This window comes from Misgurnus anguillicaudatus, unplaced genomic scaffold (genome assembly GCF_027580225.2).
Source record: "Misgurnus anguillicaudatus unplaced genomic scaffold, ASM2758022v2 HiC_scaffold_33, whole genome shotgun sequence".
NCBI classification, from domain to species: domain Eukaryota; kingdom Metazoa; phylum Chordata; class Actinopteri; order Cypriniformes; family Cobitidae; genus Misgurnus; species Misgurnus anguillicaudatus.
The window spans coordinates 5,336,980-5,357,676 of NW_027395283.1; the positions used below are offsets into that span (position 1 = coordinate 5,336,980).

At 36.6% G+C, this 20,697-nt stretch overlaps 1 protein-coding gene and 1 long non-coding RNA gene across 2 annotated transcripts in view; both read left to right on the top strand.

Annotated features, from left to right (window-relative positions):
* LOC129438991 (protein NLRC3-like) overlaps window positions 1-20,697 on the top strand; it is a 267,541-nt gene that overhangs the window by 57,023 nt on the left and 189,821 nt on the right. The window contains exons 4-5 of the mRNA XM_073865735.1: window positions 15,193-15,441; window positions 17,862-19,640. Coding sequence (XP_073721836.1) covers window positions 15,193-15,441; window positions 17,862-19,640 — 2,028 coding nt within the window. The remainder of the gene's footprint in view (window positions 1-15,192; window positions 15,442-17,861; window positions 19,641-20,697) is intronic.
* Window positions 4,349-6,321, top strand: LOC141363193 (uncharacterized). Its single transcript, XR_012368682.1, has 3 exons — window positions 4,349-4,664; window positions 5,005-5,132; window positions 5,600-6,321. It is a non-coding gene; the product is annotated as an uncharacterized lncRNA (long non-coding RNA).

A 20,697-nucleotide genomic window follows, 5' to 3' on the forward strand; every position in this document is an offset into this window, starting at 1 on the left:
CAACTGCTCTGTGACAGTATTACACGACGAGAGTCCTTTAATAACATCGGTGAATAAATGACATTAAACAATATCAAGAATAAAGAATCAATGTTATATGTAAACTGATTCTAAATATGACACATGTAAACTCTATTTACTAGGCTACTGTCATTAAACTGAAGCACTTATGAACAGATTTAGCCTGTCTATGCACAGAACCCACAAAAACGTCTGCTTAAAATGCATTTTAGCTGTCTTTTGTGTTTTCATATTTATGTTGTTTGACTTTCTCATCAACCTGAAACAAGTCGCCCTCACCCTGATCTCTCATGCAGTGAACATGATCCTTACTGAAAAACTACTAGTCAGTAACAATCTTATTTCTGTACGTACATTGTAAAAACAAACACTTTAGGCATAACACAAAGACTATATTGTAAGTGTTTACTATTTAACTAAACAGATAAATAATACAAAGATCAATATTAACTGGTCAGAAACAGAGACGAGGATTTAGCATGAGATGAGAATACTTAACGTACTCTCAAAGTTGTTGATTTAACTTTAAAAAACACTTCTCCTTCTTACTGTTAGTTAAGACAGTCTGTCTTGCAACACGATTAACGTCATTCACGTTAATCGCGGGAATCTCTTGTAAACAGCGAGTGTAATGTGTGTTATTTTAGTGATATTAAATTATGAAACAATATGAAATAAAGTAATAACTTACACGTATATCCCGCACTTCGTTCGCCATGCTTGGTTGATGACGTGAAGTTTCATTTCAGTTGATTGCGCAAAAGGTGTGCAATGTTGAGCTCCTTGAGTGCTGCGCTCTAGGCGGATTATGATTGGTTGAATGGTAAGCTTGCATCTGATTGGCTAAAGCGTATGAGTGACCCACGTTGGAGAAGCGCGCTGCCACCAAAGTCTCAAAAAACACACACACGAATTCAAAGCAATTCACACACGAAAAAGACGATTCGTACATGATAAACTCAAAATTTAAAACTTTTCGTACACAGTTCTACATTTGTGAATTGTTTTTTTCGTTTGTGAAACGTATTTTATGAATATGAATTTTTATTTTGTGTATGTACATTGTTTTTTGTGAATACATATATTTTTTGTGTATGTGAATTAGATTTCATGCATGTGAAATTGTCTATGCATGTGTGAATCATGTTTTTTGCGTGAATTATTAAAGAGATTAATCTATCTCTATACCTCTACAGGTTGAAGAAGTGTAATATCACAGATGAAGGTTGTGTTGCTCTGACTTCAGCTCTGAGATCAAACCCATCACACCTGAGAGATCTGAATCTGTCCTGTAATAATCTCACAGATTCAGGAGTGAAGCTGATCTCTGATCTAAAAGATGATCCACATTATAAACTACAGACAGTATGGTGAGTAGAGCTCATTTAAATAAATGTTTAAAGTAAACTCATGCAGTGTAATTTAAATCCTAGAATATAAATATTAGAAATAAATGTAAATTGATCTGCTGCTGTTATAGGCTGTGTATCCTTTAAACCCAACAAACAGAAAATATGAAGTGTACATGAACAACACTTGATGCTTTGTCAGATCAACACAATAAGAATTCAACACAATGTCTGAGTCTGTTTACTAACTGTGATGTTGAGTTTGTTCACTCCAGGATTTAATACTGTGATCTTACTCTTCTTACACATTATATATGATGTTTGTTAATGGGGTTTGTTTGATAGGCCGACACCTAGTTATGCACACTTGACTAGATGTTCATCTTAAACTCTTTTTATAACAACTTCAACAAGTTTTTATTTCATGTTTTAAGCATTATTTATCAAATTATCAGAATACAGACAGAAATAACAACACAAACACAATATATACACAACAGATAAACACAAAGTACAGATGATAAATGATAGAGATGAAGATTAGAAAAAAGAAGAGAAAGTCAACTCTTAAAATCTGATGGACACTTCACACAACTCTCTGTCGAGCTTTGACATTGATGCTGTTTCTCTTTATTTACACGACTGTTAACCTCCAGGACTTTTAAAATAAAGCATCACCTTCATTTTCTTACTGTTTGTGTGTGAACTCATAAAACTGTCAGTGTGTCATTATATTATACTACATACATATCAATTCATTCATCTCTTACATTGACATCAAATATTCAGAGGAAATAGATGAAATGTGTTTTTGTATTGTTGTAGCTCATGTGTATGTGATAAACAGATTGTTGACATGTTTATTATGTTGAAGATTTCATTTCTATCACTGACTGACAGCACTAATAGTTTGGGAAGCCAAACTATCTTTTAATGTCGCCAGCGTTACTCGTCGTAATTATATTTTTACTAGTAAGAATTAAATTACAGAGCTCTATAATTCAATTATTACTAGTAACAAGTACGATTGTAGAGCTCTCTAATTCAATTTTTACTAGTAACAATTCCAATTAGAGAGCTCTACAATTCATTTTTTACTAGTAACAATTACAATTACAGAGCTCTACAATTCAATTATTACTAGTCATATGTCTCCATTGACTTCCATTCATTTTTAATTATAGAGCTCTCTAATTCAATTTTTACTAGTAACAATTTAATTATAGAGCTCCGTAGTTAAATTTTTTAGCCTGACGTTGTCATACTCAATTCTAGTCAGAATTTGAGTCTGATACCGCTCCATTGAGCTAAAATTATGAGGCGTGTCTCAACCGAAAAATGCCTCTGTACTCAATTGGATAGACATACGACCAATCAGAGCAACGGAGTGTGTGATGTTGAAATGGCGTCTTTAGCAGCCTGACCGAACTGCTAGTAATTTTGCTACAATGATACTAACATCATTGTAATTATACTAAGTCTGAGTTAGCGAAGGTACATCAACAACTACTATGTTTACAACATTTCATTTATATCACAACATTAAGTATTTACTAAGTCATACAGTAAGACATCTCTTACCATTTGTACGTTAGGTGAACTTCATCCACGACGATAGCTACCCATTACGTTGGCTTGAAAAATATCGGAGCCTAGCATGTCCCTCCACTTATTCAGCAGTCACGATTCCAGGCTTCCGAAAAGAAGCTGGCAACGACCGCTAATTATATCCATCTCGTCGTGCACGCCGAGTTGCATCGCCATGATACCCATTTCAGTTGCTTGTTTAACTTTGTCCTCCATAGAAAGGACGGCAAAAACATAAACAAATGCCTTGATCGCGTTTCTCTGTTCCTCTTTTTAAATCAATGCTCTGTCAATATCTTTTAGAACAGACTCAATTCACCAGCGGCAGCCATTTCATTGTAAACAGATTGAACACACGCGCTCTTTGGTGACGTGGTTGATACGTTACTGTTGATCATCTGTCCATCATCGTATAAAGCCCGCCGTCGGCCGGTTTTGGTATTCGCATAGTAGCTCCTCAACGGTTAATCCCCAGACCGATCTTCCCCGTTTTTCAAATCGTGGTGGGCGGGGCTAAGATCGGCTGGCACCCAGGCTATACATTTTTACTAGTAACAATTACAATTATAGAGCTCTGTAATTCAATTTTTACTAGTAACAATAACAATTGGAGAGCTCTGTAATTCAATTTTTACTAGTAACAATTGAATTACAGAGCTCTTTAATTGATTTATTACTAGTAAAAATACACATTAAAGATATGTGTAATTGCAGAGCTCTGTAACTTAATTAGAGAGCTCTGTAATTCAATTGTTACTAGTAAAAATTGAATTATAGAGCTCTGTAATCAAATTGCTACTAGTAAGAATTCGATTGTAGAGCTCTCTAATTGCAATTTTTACTAGTAAGAATTCAATTACAGAGCTCTGTAATTCAATTATAGAGCTCTGTAATCAAATTGTTACTAGTAAGAATTCAATTGTAGAGCTCTATAATTGCAATTTTTACTAGTAACAATTGAATTACAGAGCTCTTTAATTGATTTATTACTAGTAAAAATACACATTAAAGATATGTGTAATTGCAGAGCTCTGTAACTTAATTAGAGAGCTCTCTAATTAGAATTGTTACTAGTAAAAATTGAATTATAGAGCTCTGTAATCAAATTGCTACTAGTAAGAATTCGATTGTAGAGCTCTCTAATTGCAATTTTTACTAGTAAGAATTCAATTACAGAGCTCTGTAATTCAATTATAGAGCTCTGTAATCAAATTGTTACTAGTAAGAATTCAATTGTAGAGCTCTATAATTGCAATTTTTACTAGTAACAATTGCATTACAGAGCTCTGTATTCAGCGCCATCTTATTATGCTAATCGTGCCTTGATGCATATTCATCTAGTTCGTATAAAGTTAACTGCGGGAAACAGGTTTTTGTTGCAGTGTTTATATTACTGTAAGTAGCAACGTCATGAAATAACGGATGTCGTTAATAAAGAGATATTTTGCTGATAACAATAACTTTATTTTCATACGGGGCGTGGTCAGTTTGCAAACACAACACCACTTGCTTGTGTCTTCTGCCTCAGCTCTGACTTTGACAGCAGGCCGAGGTTTTTACACCAGATCGACAAATTAGCAGCATATTTTAGTGAAACGCTGCGGTTCATTTTTGGCTTGAGGTCCATTGTTAGCGTTGATAGTACTGGCTTGCATTGGAATAACAATGGAAACGCGAGTAGCATGGACAAGATGGACAACAATCAACGTAAGTACTGCATATTACGTTTAATTTGTTTAACGTTAAAACAGTTGTTGTGTCTTGAATTGTGCAGCAAAGTTAACAAAATGTTAGCCAAAGCTACTCAAAACGAACTCCATATTAGCTTGTTAGCATGCTAGCCTGCTGTCTTCCGTCTGAAAGTTTGTTGAATACTCATTGTATTACCATTTAAGCTAACTTAATTTATTAATGATACAGATTAATGTCAATAGTGATTATCAATCTACCGATGCCTTATTTAAATGATCTGTGGTCTAATTTTGTCTACTTTTCTTATGTGTTTATTTTGTCGTTAAACTGTACTGTGATTCTTGTTGATATCCAGATGTCTCTACTGTAACAGCGCCAAATGTGTAAACTACAACCGGTACCAAGACATGACGTGCATAATTACTGACTGGATACTCCTTGATGTCCCACTTTATACATGTCCATAAGGTTTATGCTACAGAGGTAAGTTAGGCTAATTTTGATATTACCTTTAGTATAATATTTAGGTGCGTTCCTGCTCATGCACTTTTAAATCATACTGTATATTAACAGCATATCGGGTGCTGCTTGTTAACAGACCTGTTTATCATGTCTAGCAGTTTTGTACTGGTATAATAATGTCTTTTCTTTTGAAAAGTCATAATTTTGGCCAGACTGTGCTGCAGAATCTGTCTGTGCAGGGCGCTGAGCATGTTTCCCTCTTTGATCCAGATTAATTTTATTAATATTTTTTACAATTATAGAGCTGTGTCCAAATCTGTGGAGAGTAAACTACCACAGTAATATAGATTATATTTTATTATATAAAATAAAGATTATTTAACATTAAGATATATATTATGTATGGTGTGGAAGTGTGTGCTCTGTCTTATTATTGTGTTTTCACTAGTTTTGTACTTTTTTTTGTACTTTCTCTGTTGCTCCTCCAGCTCCTCTGGGTAGGCATACAGTAGCTAACTTCCACCAGCTGAGGACTGCCTGGTTAAACGTGCTGAAGAGAAGATAGAAGATGAGAAGGTGTTTCTCCAGTGTTGTGCTGCATGGTGGATGCACCAATATGCTGTTTATAGATCTGCTGTGGTGTGTTAACATTGCTGTGTTGAAGCCATTTCAGGGCTCCAGACTGCCACCAAAATTTGAGAGTGTGCCACTGAATTTTACATCCAGTCGCACATGTGCGACCATTAAATTTGACCCTTTTTTGTGATGTGACACTGAATTTGAAACAGCACATTGTACTTTCTGCATCTATCATCAAAGTATTTATTAGTAATACAGTGGAAATTAGTAGAAATGTGATTATTTGGGTAGCATGATGATTTACGGTGTGTGCCCCTAAATTTTCTGGTTGCGCCCCTAAAATTTTCAGTTGGGGGCCACTGTGCTCCTAGTGAAAAAAGTTAGTCTGGAGCCCTGCATTTGACATAAAGTTTAAGTTCTTGAGAGGTCATTAAGCACTTTTAAATCTGAGATTTGAAATAACTGAGTTGAACATGTTCAAGTATTTCTTTTATTCGTGTATTTCTCTCACTCTGACCATCTCTTTCTCTTAGTATTTTGTGAAGCCTGTAGTAGTTCTATGGCAGTTGTTTGTTTTCTGTGAGTGCTTTGTTAACTAAAATTGTATAAAACAGATTGTCTACCCCTGAAATCATCCTTTTGTCTCTTTAACCCTTCATGTGTTTTGTTAAGCTATAGTGACTGCAAAGGCCATAGCATACTGTATGATTACATCTTTATTTTACCACACTGTAATAAAGGCTGGGTTATTTTTGACCCATAATGGGTAAATATTGGACAGAACACATTCTGGGTTAAAAATTACCCCGTGCTGGGTTGAAAATGACTCAATTTTGGGTTGCGTCAATTTTAACCCAGCACGTGTTCTGTCCAATATTAACCCATTATGGGTAAAAAATAACCCAGCCATTTTTAGAGTGCAAGTAATCTGGCAAGACTGAAAGTAGTATTTCTGTAGAACAATTTTTTTCAAACTTTGAGCAAAAGTTTTTATCCAAAATGTTGTGCAGTCACAAGAAAAATGTGGTTCAATAATCTGATACTGCAGATTTATACTAATGTAAAGGTGAGTAATCAAGTAATTGTGTACACTAGTATAAACTTTACTTCTGTGTTTCTGTCAGCTTTATATAATGCAGCTGTCACACTGACATTGTGAGATCAACATATGTACAATTCTATGTTAAAATTGTAACTGTGGCTGCTTGATTCAAAATTATAATAAAACAAAATTTTGCCTTGAGAGGAAATTTGAACCTCAGTCTCCCGTTTCGTAGGTCAGTAACAGTACCACCACGCCATAGAGTTATGTAATAACATATATACTCCCGAGTCACTCCCCAAGTAGCCTCTAGCAAAATTCATGTTAAAAAAGTAATTTGATATGTAAATAAACATTTAAACTTATATATCAGGGTAGACATTTTTAATAATAATAATTTTGACTGTGTGTGTGTGTGTGTGTATATGGGTATATATAAGTATGTCAAATGAGGCCGTAAAAGGACTTTTATTTTGAATCACATGCTATCAAAGGCGGTACTTGGTAAGGAAATGGCTGCAACCCCGCATCTGTTTAGCATCTCATGAATAGGAGTTGTTACTAGTAAGAATACAATTGCAGAGCTCTGTAATTCAATTAGAGAGTTCTACAATCATAATTGTTACTAGTAAAAATGTAATTATAGAGCTCTTTAATTTAATTCTTACTAGTAAGAATATAATTACGACGAGTAACGCTGGCGACATTAAAAGATAATTTTGCTTCCCATACTAATAGTTTGTTTTTCTATCTCTTCATCTGACACTGATGATGATCTCATATATGATTGACTTTCTTTTTCATTTTTATTTAGGATTTATGAACAGAGATGGTAAAGATGTAAAGATGTTTGATCTTCAGTATGATCTGATGGTGAATAAGAAGACACAATAGTGACATCACTTCCTCTTAATCGTATGAGTTGATTATTCAGTACAGGTTCTGATCTGTGACTTTATTCAAATCTGACTTTGAAGTGTTGGAGGTAAATCTTCATCCTAACTCAGCTTCTGTCTACACATTTCCTATAAGAGCGATTTATCAGTCAGTGTAAGAGGAGCAAGAAATCTCATAGGATCATAAAGTGAAGTAAATACTGACAAGATTCCTCTTCTTCTACACTGTTGGGTTTTTTAACTTCATCTTAAACTGAAATGTGTTCAAGTTCAGCACAACATTGAAGACTTGCAGCTCATTTATCTCTAAATCCAAATATTGGACGTCTTTGCTTTTGTGTTCTTTAGGATCTGACTGGCTGATCAAGACTTTTTGATGATTATGTGATCAATTACAAAAAAGTTCAGACACTGAATGAAATGTAAATAAAATCACAATGCAATCATGTTAAATCTTATAAATATAGAAAAGAAATCAAATGTTTCATCTGATATTACTGATATTAATTGTGCTGTATGTCGCTCTGATTACAGTCCTACTGATGACCGTAAAGATGAAATGAGAGTAATTTACAGTTTCAATAGAGTGACAAAGTTTTATAAAATGATAAACTTGACATTTCAGCTTTGGTCTATCGCTGTTGATTATCTGTCAGACGCTTTCTGAATGGCAGAGTCAAACTGCGCCATCTAGCGGATAAACACAAACTTTATAATAAATTTGCAATAAAACACAACACATTATATGCCTTATTCAAAATAAATGTAAAAACAAAACAGTAAATTCATACTCAGTGAACAGTACATTAGGTCATTATTATAATTTGTACAATCTTGAGGTAAAATCCTGAACTCCATCAAAGGCGTCTGAACGTCAGGTGTTGTTCTAAAAATGACCGCTTGAGGCGCTTTGGAGGCGAAGTTAGAAATTAATCTGCAAAGTTCTCAGGGACAGATCACAGTGAAAGAAGTGTGAGAAAACTAAACACAAATAGATGATGAACCTGAACAAAGGAGAAATCCTGCCAGAGAGAGGAAAAGGTCAGATTATTTAAGTGATTTTCACGGCCGGGGCGGACCCAAGATAGCTAACAGGCCATGCCCCTCTCTACTTTCCACCTCGAGGAGGTTCCCAAGACCACCCCAATGACCAGACAGACGAGTATACTACGATTAAAATGTATCTTTATTAAATATTTAAAAGGAAGGGGATAAAGGGGAAGGGCAGTTTAAAACAATCTTCTTTTCGCCTCCAGGGCGAGTTGGCCCGGGGGACGGGGGCCAGGAATCTTCTTCTATGCTGTCCTTGAACCCGTGGCGCCCTCCGCTTCCTCCTGGAGGCAAAACAGGGAGAACACAATTAATGCTGGTCCAGCACTGAGTCACAACTTATCTGACCGTTGTTTCTGTCTCTCTCGCCCTCAGGTCACTCCGTCTCGACCTCACTGGACGCTGAGGATCCACCACGAGGCGTGGCTGTAAACACAGGTAGGGTACTCACAAGGCTCTGGGCTTTTGGTTCACTCCAAGGCATGCGTGGAGACAGAGGTAAGGGGTTCTCACTACTGACACTGTTCGGTCCTCTTCGAGGCGTTGCTGCAAACACAGGTAAGTTACACACTACACAGGTAGGTTTCTCACAACACTGGGGCCTTTGGTTCACTCCCAGGCATACGTGGAGACAGAGGTAAGGGGTTCTCACTACTGACACTGTTTGGTCCTCTTCGAGGCGTTGCTACAAACACAGGTAAGTTACACACTACACAGGTAGGTTACTCACAACACTTGGGCCTTTGGTTCACTCCAAGGCATACGTGGAGACAGAGGTAAGGGGTTTTCACTACTGACAATGTTCGGTCCTCTTCGAGGCGTTGCTGCGAACACTGGTAAGTTACACATTGCACAGGTAGGTTACTCACAACACTTGGGCCTTTGGTTCACTCCAAGGCATACGTGGAGACAGAGGTAAGGGGTTTTCACTACTGACACTGTTCGGTCCTCTTCGAGGCGTTGCTGCAAACACAGGTAAGTTACACACTACACAGGTAGGTTACTCACAACACTTAGGCTTTTGGTTCACTCCAAAACATGCGTGGAGACGGGGGTAAAGGGTTTTCACTACTGACACTGTTCGGTCCTCTTCGAGGCGTTGCTGCAAACACAGGGAAGTTACACACTACACAGGTAGGTTACTCACAACACTTGGGCCTTTGGTTCACTCCTCCAGGCAGCGAACTCTCACCATAACGGCCGCACACTGTATGCCTTCACCCGTCAGCCAAAGCTTCGTAGGTGTTGTGGGGACTGCAAGGTCGGGCGCCGCAGAGCCGAACGCTTCCCAAGCTCCCCCTCCTTGTCACTGACAGGGGATCTTCTACTGGGGCGAACTCTCGACGAGGCTCTGCGCACACACCAAGTTCTTCTGGACAGACACAACTTCGACCTTCAATCCATACAATGTACCTCGGCCGTTGTTCACTTTAATGTGTAGTTGGGTTACACCGCTGCCTGCTTTCCGGGTTGACGCGAGCTCTAGCCGATACTCAGGGGGTTATGGTAGTAGTTGGTTTCTCTCATATGGCTCAGGCCTCAACGTGCTGTTACTTCGCACGATCTGCACGGGGCCAGGGCGGCTTCGGTTACTGTAAACACAGCACACACACAGCAAGCTTAGTGAAAACACACGATGAAAGTCACAACTCACCACCGCACTCTGCACACGCACTCCACGTGAAATTAAGACTTGGCCGCCTAGGCCTTGGCCGCTCGAGAGACGGGTTGGGCGTTGTACTCGCCAGAGAGAGAGAAAAGAATTCACACGTGAATATGTTCAACAACACCCCTTTATGTCTCCCGGTTACCTCTTCGGCTCACCTACGCTTCCGTTCTCCGCAGGGCCGTAAATGATGGAAAGTTTCGTCTACAGATCTCCCAGTTGGTGTTCCACAATACACGCACGGCACGCCCACGTTTCCCTTCGTAGTGGGGCCGGTAACCTTCAACACTCTCACAAAATACACCGGTAACTCTTCTTCTAAATAGCGCATAGAATTTGCTTTGACTGTTACTCACGCTTTGTTGTCAAAAAGTCTCCCCATTCGTACGTCCAATGTCTTCGTGTGCTCTTCTCCACATCCAAATCACACAATAACTTCCTTACCCAGACGTCTCCAACCTCTCGTCTTCCCTAAGGGATCAATGTGAGTCAACCCAGCCGATCTCCACCGTAGCAACAAGCGCAAGCAACGTACTCACAAAGTACCACAAACAACAACCATCTGACGTCTTCAAAAGTCTTTTTATGCTCAGCCTTCTTTCCTTATCGGCCTATCAGCAATCGCTGTGTTAATCACCCTCACCTGTATGATATCGGGCTTGATTTGGTGTTCGGGGAAACCCCGGGAATTCCGGTGTTTGGAGTCAGTCGTCCGGGCGGAACCATCGCCGGGCGGAACCGATCTTGCACACTTTTGGTTCCGCCCTCACAGATCATCACCTGGTGACATCTATGTTTGTAGTTTTCAAGGTGATGTAGCTGACATTGATTATTATTACAAACTTGTATGCAATGAACCTCAAACACACAAAGAAGCTGAAACATCAGAGAAGACAGATGAGTGAGTTAAGATTATAGATGAAGAGATGAAGTCATTAAAGGAAAGTGTAACGTCTACCCTGACCAGTCTACATGAAGGTAAAGAAAGAATTAGTGAGGGGTAAGTGTGTCTACACTATTAAGAAAAACAGTGATGAACAGACGAATACAACGCACAATATGATGTCAAAGGTTAAAGTCAAGAGAGAGGTGTGAACCATGACGAGACTTTTACTACAACTGCCAGAATGACAAGATACTGAAACAGAAAACAGTTCAGGAAAATATGATTGTTCATCAAATGGATGTAAAGACAGCATATTTACATGAGCCAATAAAATGACATTTATATGAAACAACCAGAGGATTACGAGGTAAAATCTCAAAGTAATAAAAAACTGATGTATATAAACTGAAACAAATCACTGTATGGACAGCTGATATAATTGATAGAAGAAGTACTACAAGTTACTGCATTAACATGAACAAAAATGATCCATTAATCTCATGAAGACTAAAAGACAGCCTACTGTTACACTGTCCACATGTGAAGCTGAGTTTATGACATTAACTGTGACTGTACACGAGTGTTAGAAAACATTGATGGACTGAAATATCAATCTAGAGTTTATGAAGACAATCAGGGTGTCATAGCGTCAGCAAAAAAATCCTGTAAACATGTGGACATTAAATGTCATTTTGTGAGGTTTGTGATAAAGGAGGACAGAATTAGTCTGAGATACTGTCCAACTGATGATATGATTGAAGATATACTAACAAAACCAGCAACAAACATCATGACATTTAACTCATTTATGTTTGCTGTATGAATTTTCTTGTGTTGAAATGATCAAATAGAAATATGAGTGTTAAGATTTATAAGTATTGTTTTCTCATTTATATTTGATTTGTTTAACTTACTGGTTGATGTGAAACAGTATTCTGTGTTGTCTGTGTAAGTTACTCTGTTAACAGTAAACTTGTATTTCTGCACTCTCGCACTAAAATTTTCTACAGCAAACTACATTTTACTATTTCTTTACTAGAGTAAATACAAACGTTTACTATACTATTTACTCCAGTTGATGAGTTAACTATAGTTAATGCTAGAGGATACTATAGTAAATACTGACTTTAATTAAATAGGCCTAACTGATTTACACTTTATTTCATTATATTAATATTAAAACAATCAAATACCTGAACAGTCTGTGAACAATCATCCAGAATTCTCTCAGTTAGACTCCTGAAGATTGTGTCATGGGTGGTCTCATCAAGGAAAGGAAGAGATTTGAAACGGGGGTCACTATCATTTTAGGCAATCCATGTGTGCTAAAACACAGTTTCATTTTCATGATGGTAGTTTGTGAAGTTGTTACAGGATAAATTTCCAACCATTTGGAATGAGAATCTACCAAAATCTTTCTCAAGGGTCCTGTATAATCCACATGTGTGACCAGCAGACATCAGATGATCACAGCCAGAACGCTCGTGTCGATGGTGCCGGCCGGTGATCAGACCCACACTCTGTATCTGAGCTGTGATACGAGACAGAGCTGTGATCAGACCTCATATCTGATCATGTGACAGTCTTTGTGTCTGTAATGTTACGTGCTACAACCTGCAGGTTAAGGACACAGGTGCTCTTTCCTATGATGTTTGACGCAGTGCACTGATACAGGCCGGATGTGCTAATGCTGATGTTTCTCAGTGTCCCTGCATCTGATCTGAGAACAGCACCATCAGTTATCTTATACATTTCATTCATCTGCACATTCAACACACACTTTAGATTTCAGTGGAGAAAATAAAGAAACTGTGAATAATGTTTCTATTGTCTATGACACACTGCAGAATAACTGTAATAACACAAATGTCCTGTAGGTGGCAGTGGAGGCGGAGTTTTCTTTACATCTTTTAATGTATAATGTCTGATAATTATCTTGATATTTTGTCGTTTTATTCAATGAAATGTTTATGTTAGCACAATTATATTTTATCTTAATCTTTTAAACTAAAAGTGTGTGTTTTTTAAGACCTCGTTGTGTTTATTAAACCAAACACTTGATAAAGTTCACACTATGATAAATACATGAATGTAAATGTAGTTCACACAAATAATAAAATATTACTTAGTCTACATTATATTAAACTCATATGACTTTATTAGGCTTACATTAGTTAAACAAAAGAGCAGTAATTTTGATTTGAGTTTAATTATTGTTAATGCTGATGTGCTCTTTGTTTCATGCAGTGAATGTAAACATATTGACTCACATTAATGATTAAGTCTCGTTTATAAATTAAATCTGTTAAATTATTTGTAATCAGATGTTTAATGTTTGTTTACTGTCAGCAGAGGGAGAAACACCTCAAACACTTCCTCATACAATAGTGACGTCACAGATGAAAGTGAAAGTAAATTGTTTCGTGTTTATCTTCCGCCATTTTGAACAGGTAGAGTTGATTTCTTAACATATCGATGATCAAAGTGATTAATACAACATGTATAAACAGCTTTACATGTATTTTTGTGTGTGTAGTTGATGTAAAAGTTGTGAGAAAGTGAATTCAATCAGATTGTGATGACAGCGAGTGTTCAGGTGTGTTCAGGTGAGATGAGACGCTTTTCTCTTCCTCATTCATAGTTTCTTTAAAGGACAGATTCACTCTTTTAAATTCAATCTTTTCTTATCTTAAAATTACTATCAACAAGTTGATCTATCAATATTTACAGTCGTGGAAAACATTAAGAGACTTCAACATTATTTTCAGTTTTCTGAATTTACTGTTTATAGGTTTGTGTTTAAGAAAAATCATCATTCAGGCTATGTTTCAATAATGTTAAGCATTTATTTGCAAAAAATAAACAAAATGGTCAAAATGTTGCAGAAGATGCAATGTTATTAAATACAAAGAAATTTAAGATGAGATTAATTTTTAAACAACACAATTGTAATGTTTTCACTTGTATTTCAGGAAGAGTTTAAAGATGAATATTTGATGAATAATTCAGATTTTCAATGACATCTTTCATGTTTCTGCTATAAGGTCCGTCTTTTACATTGTTGTTCAGGTGAGATCAGACACTTTTTACTTCATCATTTATAGTTTCTTTAAAGATTTATTCATTTATATTTAATTGTTTCTTATCTTAATATTAGTGTTATTTATTTAATGTTTTCTTAAAATAACTCTTAATTTAATTTGTGTTAATGTTGTGTTGATGTAATGTTGTGTAGTTGTGTTGATTCAGTTGAACACTCAGGATTAATTTATCTGAATTATAATGTCTGTTTATTCACTTTGATTTTAAGTTTATTTTGTGTCTGAATGTTATTTTCATTCAGTATCAGTTGTGGAGATCAGATTGATCAGATTCACCTCTGCAGCTCCATCATGGATCAAACACAAACATCAACACATGAAGATTTTTCTCCAGGATGCAGGTACTTTATAGAAACACTTTATTAAATAAAATCTATATTATAATAATAAGTATTTAAGTATAATTTTTAGCACAATCATTGACAAAATATTAGTAATGTAATGTAAAGTATTAAATATGTTGTGTGTTATAGTTCAGATCATCAGAACAGATCAGATTCAGAGTTCAGTTGTGTGTCTATGAAGAGTGATCGGTCTATGGATCATCCATTACAGTTTAATAATGAAGAGACAAGACCCGCACACAGGTATAAAATATCTTTACTATTATTGTAGTTTGATATTTTTTACAATCGTGTATTTTGTAAAAGAGATGAGAAATTATTCTTCATTATCAGACATATTCATGCACACAGACACATCTTTGTATTAAAAAAGTGAAAATGAAAGATCATATGAAAGTTTTATTAGTAAGTTACATTCACAGCAGTGTAAAAACTGTAGAGTTAATAAAGTAATGTAATAAAATCTCACTAATATTAAAGTGTAAAGTGATTCTTGATTCTCATTCTTGCCGTTCAGACGAATCAGAACAGAATCTGACTGTCAGAGGAGAAAGATTGAACAATCTGAGAATCAACTACAAGACTTCAATGAAAACATGAATCCTCATCTTACAAACTCTCTAACTTCACAAAGGACGAGGACACAAGATTACAAAAACAGGAATATTTATAATGCAGACGCTGAGGAAGGATTACATTCAGGAACAAACAACAAAGACCGACAAAGATTAAGACACACAAGTGCAAAATATACTAACAAACACAGGTGAGTGGGATTACAATGATTAAAAAAAAGGTGATAATGGTTAACCCTCGTGTGGTGTTCATATTTTTGTTACTTAAGCTGAATCTGAAATCACATACTTACTGAGTAGGTACTTTGTTTTCGTGCGCTAAGACAGTACATACGTTCGTGTTAGTATGGACAGCATTTGCCATGTTGACATTATCATATGACCTATGAGACTTCTCCATAAGATTTCTGGAATCACTCTATCGGTATTTTGATCACTGTACTTTGATGTCATCCACCTGTTGATTCTTACAGCGGTGCATGAACTCGAACAAACCTAATAACAGGCATGAAAATGTATGCGTGTGTATGAGGGACAGGTGCACTAACACCTGATTGCATCAGTAACTTAACAACTCTATACGGTTTCTGTCAGTGTTACAGATATTATATTAGGCTACACATTATTTTATACTGGACAAAAATAAGTAAAACAAGCAGACTGTAATGTAATATGTATTGTCAGATGAAAAGTGATTATATACACTTTAGTGAATCAATTATGCTCTTTTATTTATTTAAAACAACAGGAACATGAATAAAAAAATGAGTGAATAAAACCATCACAATAAATGAAAATGTATAGAAGTGAATACCATATGAAAAAAAACTTTATTTAAATGTCTTTTTCTAACAAACTATCACATATTTACTGTCATCTCAACAAAGCTGTGATAATTCTACAGCTTTATTTTCATGAATCAGCTGAGCACTTTGTGGTATATCCTGGCCGGTCTGTGCGTGAAGTCAGTGTGCTGAGGAACAGTCCTGTGTAACGTATCGAAATCACCAGATTGGCTGGTCTCCGGTCGATTGCTTTGCTTTCCCGTGACATCATGGAAAAGCTGGGATAGAAGTGTCCATCCGATGCACGCTTCAGAATCTGGGCGGACTCAGTGTATCCGGGAATTTCTCGCCTACTGATTTAATGAATACTGAGGATTTGGACATACTACTCTACTACATTTTAGGAAAGTAGGTGGTTTCGGATGATACTTAAGTACACGTGCCTCTGAAGGTTTCGACATACTATTCATTCGCCTACTGCTTTTTGCCTACTATATAGTATGGTAGTACGCGGTTTAGGATTCAGCCTTTGACAATGTCATCATTCGTATCTTAAAGCAATGCAGTCAAACACATTTATGTATAACTGTTTACAGATGATTACTTTAGCTTTATTACAAGTAATATAGACAGAATTTATGGTTAATATTTGTCATTTACTACTGATAGAGGACTAGTTATAGATTAAAGTGCTATTCGTTTTTGTGATAATATCAAATAAGAGAAGAAAATTCTATTCTCCCACAGATATTGACTGAAAACATGTTTATCTTAAATAAGTATTTTCATCACTTTTTCATCTCAAATAAGTTTTTAATTCTTTTGATGTTTATTTTTTTTTAACTTAGTTTGAAATCCATCTTATTTCCAAACACACACTGCAGTACACTGTGTTGCTATTGGCTACAACCTAAAATGATGAAAATACTTGGATATGACATTACTCAAAACACACACACACACACACATACACACACACACACACACACACAACATAGGTTTTGTGGTAAACTCATGGTTTTACAAATAGTAAATAAAAACCCCAATTCACCATGATTACTACTCTTTTACTATAATACATCCATGTTTTTTTAAGGAATATAATGGTAAAATGTAGAATAGTTCCTGTTAGACAGAAGGTAAAGTGTTTGAGACAGTGGGTACAGACGAGTGTTCATGTTTGATATATAACATGTTGTATCCTTGCACCATTACAGCAAGAGTAGAAGAACAAAACTCTGATATGCATCCATCACATATATACAGACATATATATACAAACACACTCATGCACTCACAGGAGTCCCAGATAGGAGAAAAACAAAGTGAAGTTACATAGCACATTCAATTTTCACTCTCTTATTACCCCCCAACACCACATATGTAATATAAATGTGTGGGGGGTACACAGTGTAAAGTCATTATAAAATTGTTTATTTTCATGTTCTTTATAGAAAATGAGTCAAGGTCAATGAATCTGAGGTTGAAACAACAATTAATTGCATATTTTTTTATTTATGTAAACATTAAAAACGGGTCCCACAGACCCGAACACCACACAAAGGTTAAATGATAATGACAAATGAATGAATGATTAAACAATAATTAAAACAACAACAGATTCGTGACACCTCGTTTCAGGTAAATCAAAGGATTATATTGTGTTTAGTAGTAGATGAGCAGTAGTAGATTTTATTCTGCCTAAATTTAACATTTTACAAACTATTAAAAGTCCTGTGTCTCATGATACAAACATTTTGTTCTATACATTTTTACTCTTACAGGTATTTGTGTAATAATCTGATATATTCATGTTTAATTTACAGTCATGAGTCTGATCTTGCTGAAGTCCTGAACACATTCAGATCAAATCTGAGGAAGAAGTTTGAGTGTTTGTATGAGGTAACATCAAATAAGAGAAACCCAACACTACTGAATGAGATCTACACAGAGCTCTACATCACAGAGAGTGAAAGTGGAGAGATCAGTAATGAACATGAGGTGAGACAGATTGAGACACAATCCAGAAGAACAACAACAGAGGAGACACCAATCAAATGTAATGACATCTTTAAACCTTTACCTGAACAAGACAAACACATCAGAAGTGTGCTGACAAAGGGAGTCGCTGGCATTGGAAAAACAGTCTCTGTACAGAAGTTCATTCTGGACTGGGCTGAAGAGAAAGAGAATCAGGACGTCCACCTCATATTTCCACTTCCTTTCAGAGAGATCAATTTGATGAAGAACAAAACACTCAGTCTTTTAGATCTTCTTCATCGTTTCTTCCCACAAACAAAAGAAATGGAAATCTTCAGTGATGAATATAAAGTGTTGTTCATCTTTGATGGTTTGGATGAGTGTCGTCTGTCTCTGGATTTTCACAGCAGTGTGAGGTTGTGTGATGTAAGTGAATCAACCTCAGTGGACGTGATGCTGACAAACCTCATCAAGGGGAATCTGTTTCCCTCTGCTCTCATCTGGATCACCTCCAGACCAGCAGCAGCTGATCTCATCCCCTCTGAGTGTGTTGATCGAGTCACAGAGGTACGAGGATTCACTGATCCACAGAAGGAGGAATACTTCAGGAAGAGAATCAGTGATGAGAGTCTGTCTGATCAAATCATCTCACACCTGAAGTCATCCAGGAGTCTCTACATCATGTGTCACATCCCAGTCTTCTGCTGGATTTCAGTCACTGTTCTAGAGAGAATGTTGAGTGAAGCAGACAGAAGAGAGATCCCCAAGACTCTCACTCAAATGTACACACACTTCCTGATCATTCAGACAAACATCAAACATCAGAAGGACTATGAGAAGAAAGATGAAGACATGATCTTCAAACTGGGGAAACTGGCTTTTGAGCAGCTTGTGAAAGGCAATCTGATCTTCTATGATGAAGACCTGAGAGAGTGTGACATTGATGTAGCAGAAGCATCAGTGTACTCAGGATTGTGTACTCAGATCTTCAGAGAGGAGTTTGGTTTGTATCAGGGGAAAGTTTACTGCTTTGTTCATCTCAGCATCCAGGAACATCTAGCAGCTCTTTATGCTCACATCTCCTTCACAAACAACAAAATAAATTTGTTTAATAAAATGAAGAAAATAAAAAGAAAGAAGATTTCAGTGTCTGATCTGTATGAGAGAGCTGTAGATGAGGCCATAAAGAGTAAAAATGGACATTTTGATCTTTTTCTTCGTTTTCTTCTGGGTTTGTCAGTGGTTTCTAATCAGAATCTCTTACGAGGTTTGATGACACAGACAGATCAAAGCTCTCACAGCAATGAGAAAACAGTTGAGTATATCAAGAAGAAGATCAAGAGCATTCGATCTCCAGAGAAATTCATCAATCTGTTTCACTGTCTGAATGAACTGGGTGATGATTCACTGCTGCAGGAGATTCAACATTATCTGAATTCTGGAACATTAAGTGAAGTCAAACTCTCTTCATCTCAGTGGTCAGCTTTAGTTTTTGTGTTGTTGACATCAGAACAGAAGATGGATGAGTTTAATCTGAATAATTTTGTTAGAGGAGGAAACAAAGCTGAAAGACTGAAAGTTCTTAAGAAGCTGCTGCCTGTGATTTGTGAATCCAGAACAGTTAAGTAAGTGTAAACTTTACTCTTTAAACTTTATTAATGAAGAAAAACCTCACAAATCTTTAGTATTGCAGATGTCATACAGAGTTTAGTGTTCATTGTTTGATGTGTTAGCTGTGTGTATTTATTTATTCACACACTAAGACAAAGACAACATTATACAAAATACAGGACAATAATTACAAGTAATTTACAGTAATAATTTACAGTTAACTGAAATAAACCAGGTTTGATGACAATAGTCCCTTTCACACATACAGTTCTTACTGGTAATTTACTGGTAAATTGCAGTTAACATGTCATGTGTGAACAGAACCTTTCCGGTAAATCAGTGCTCCCAATTTACCAGTAAGACAGGTTGTAAGATTACCAGTAATTTACCGGCAAGCGCTATGTGTGAACGAAAAATATAGGATTACCGGCATTTAAAACGGACGACATCAGACCGGGCTGACAGATCGGGCCAATCAGAAAGTTTTTTATACAGGTGACGCGTTTACCCCCGCACTGTTTACGGATGATTCCACACACACGCTGCTTAAAAGTTGAGCACACCTGAAGTAAACATCCACATTTCTTCACCAAAGTTGTTCAAAACAGCTTACCATCTATTTGCCAAATTGCCGACGTCCTTATCACACCATCTGTGAAGCCTAATGTGCAAACGCAGGTTCCGTTTGACGCCGCCTAACGCAATGTTGTTTGGTCACAAGCAACTTCGCGACCGTTTGCCACAGATGTGAAAACAACAAAATGCGGACCGTGGATATTACAAATACGACACGGAGCTCACCGGCCGCGCGCCACAGGTAACTTCCGCTTTCTCTCCGAGTTTACCAGTATTTTGATACTGATGTGTGAATGATGTCTTACTGGTAAAAAAACGGAACGTCACTGCATGTGTGAACAGCACATTGTTGTATTTGCTGGTAAATTCATTCTGGTAAATTCATAGTAATTTACCAGAATTACTGTGTGAAAGAGGCTATATACAGCCTGCATATGTGACCTCCGGAGGCTGCAGCCTTTGGATTGAGAAACAGACATTCTTTTTCTCTTGGTC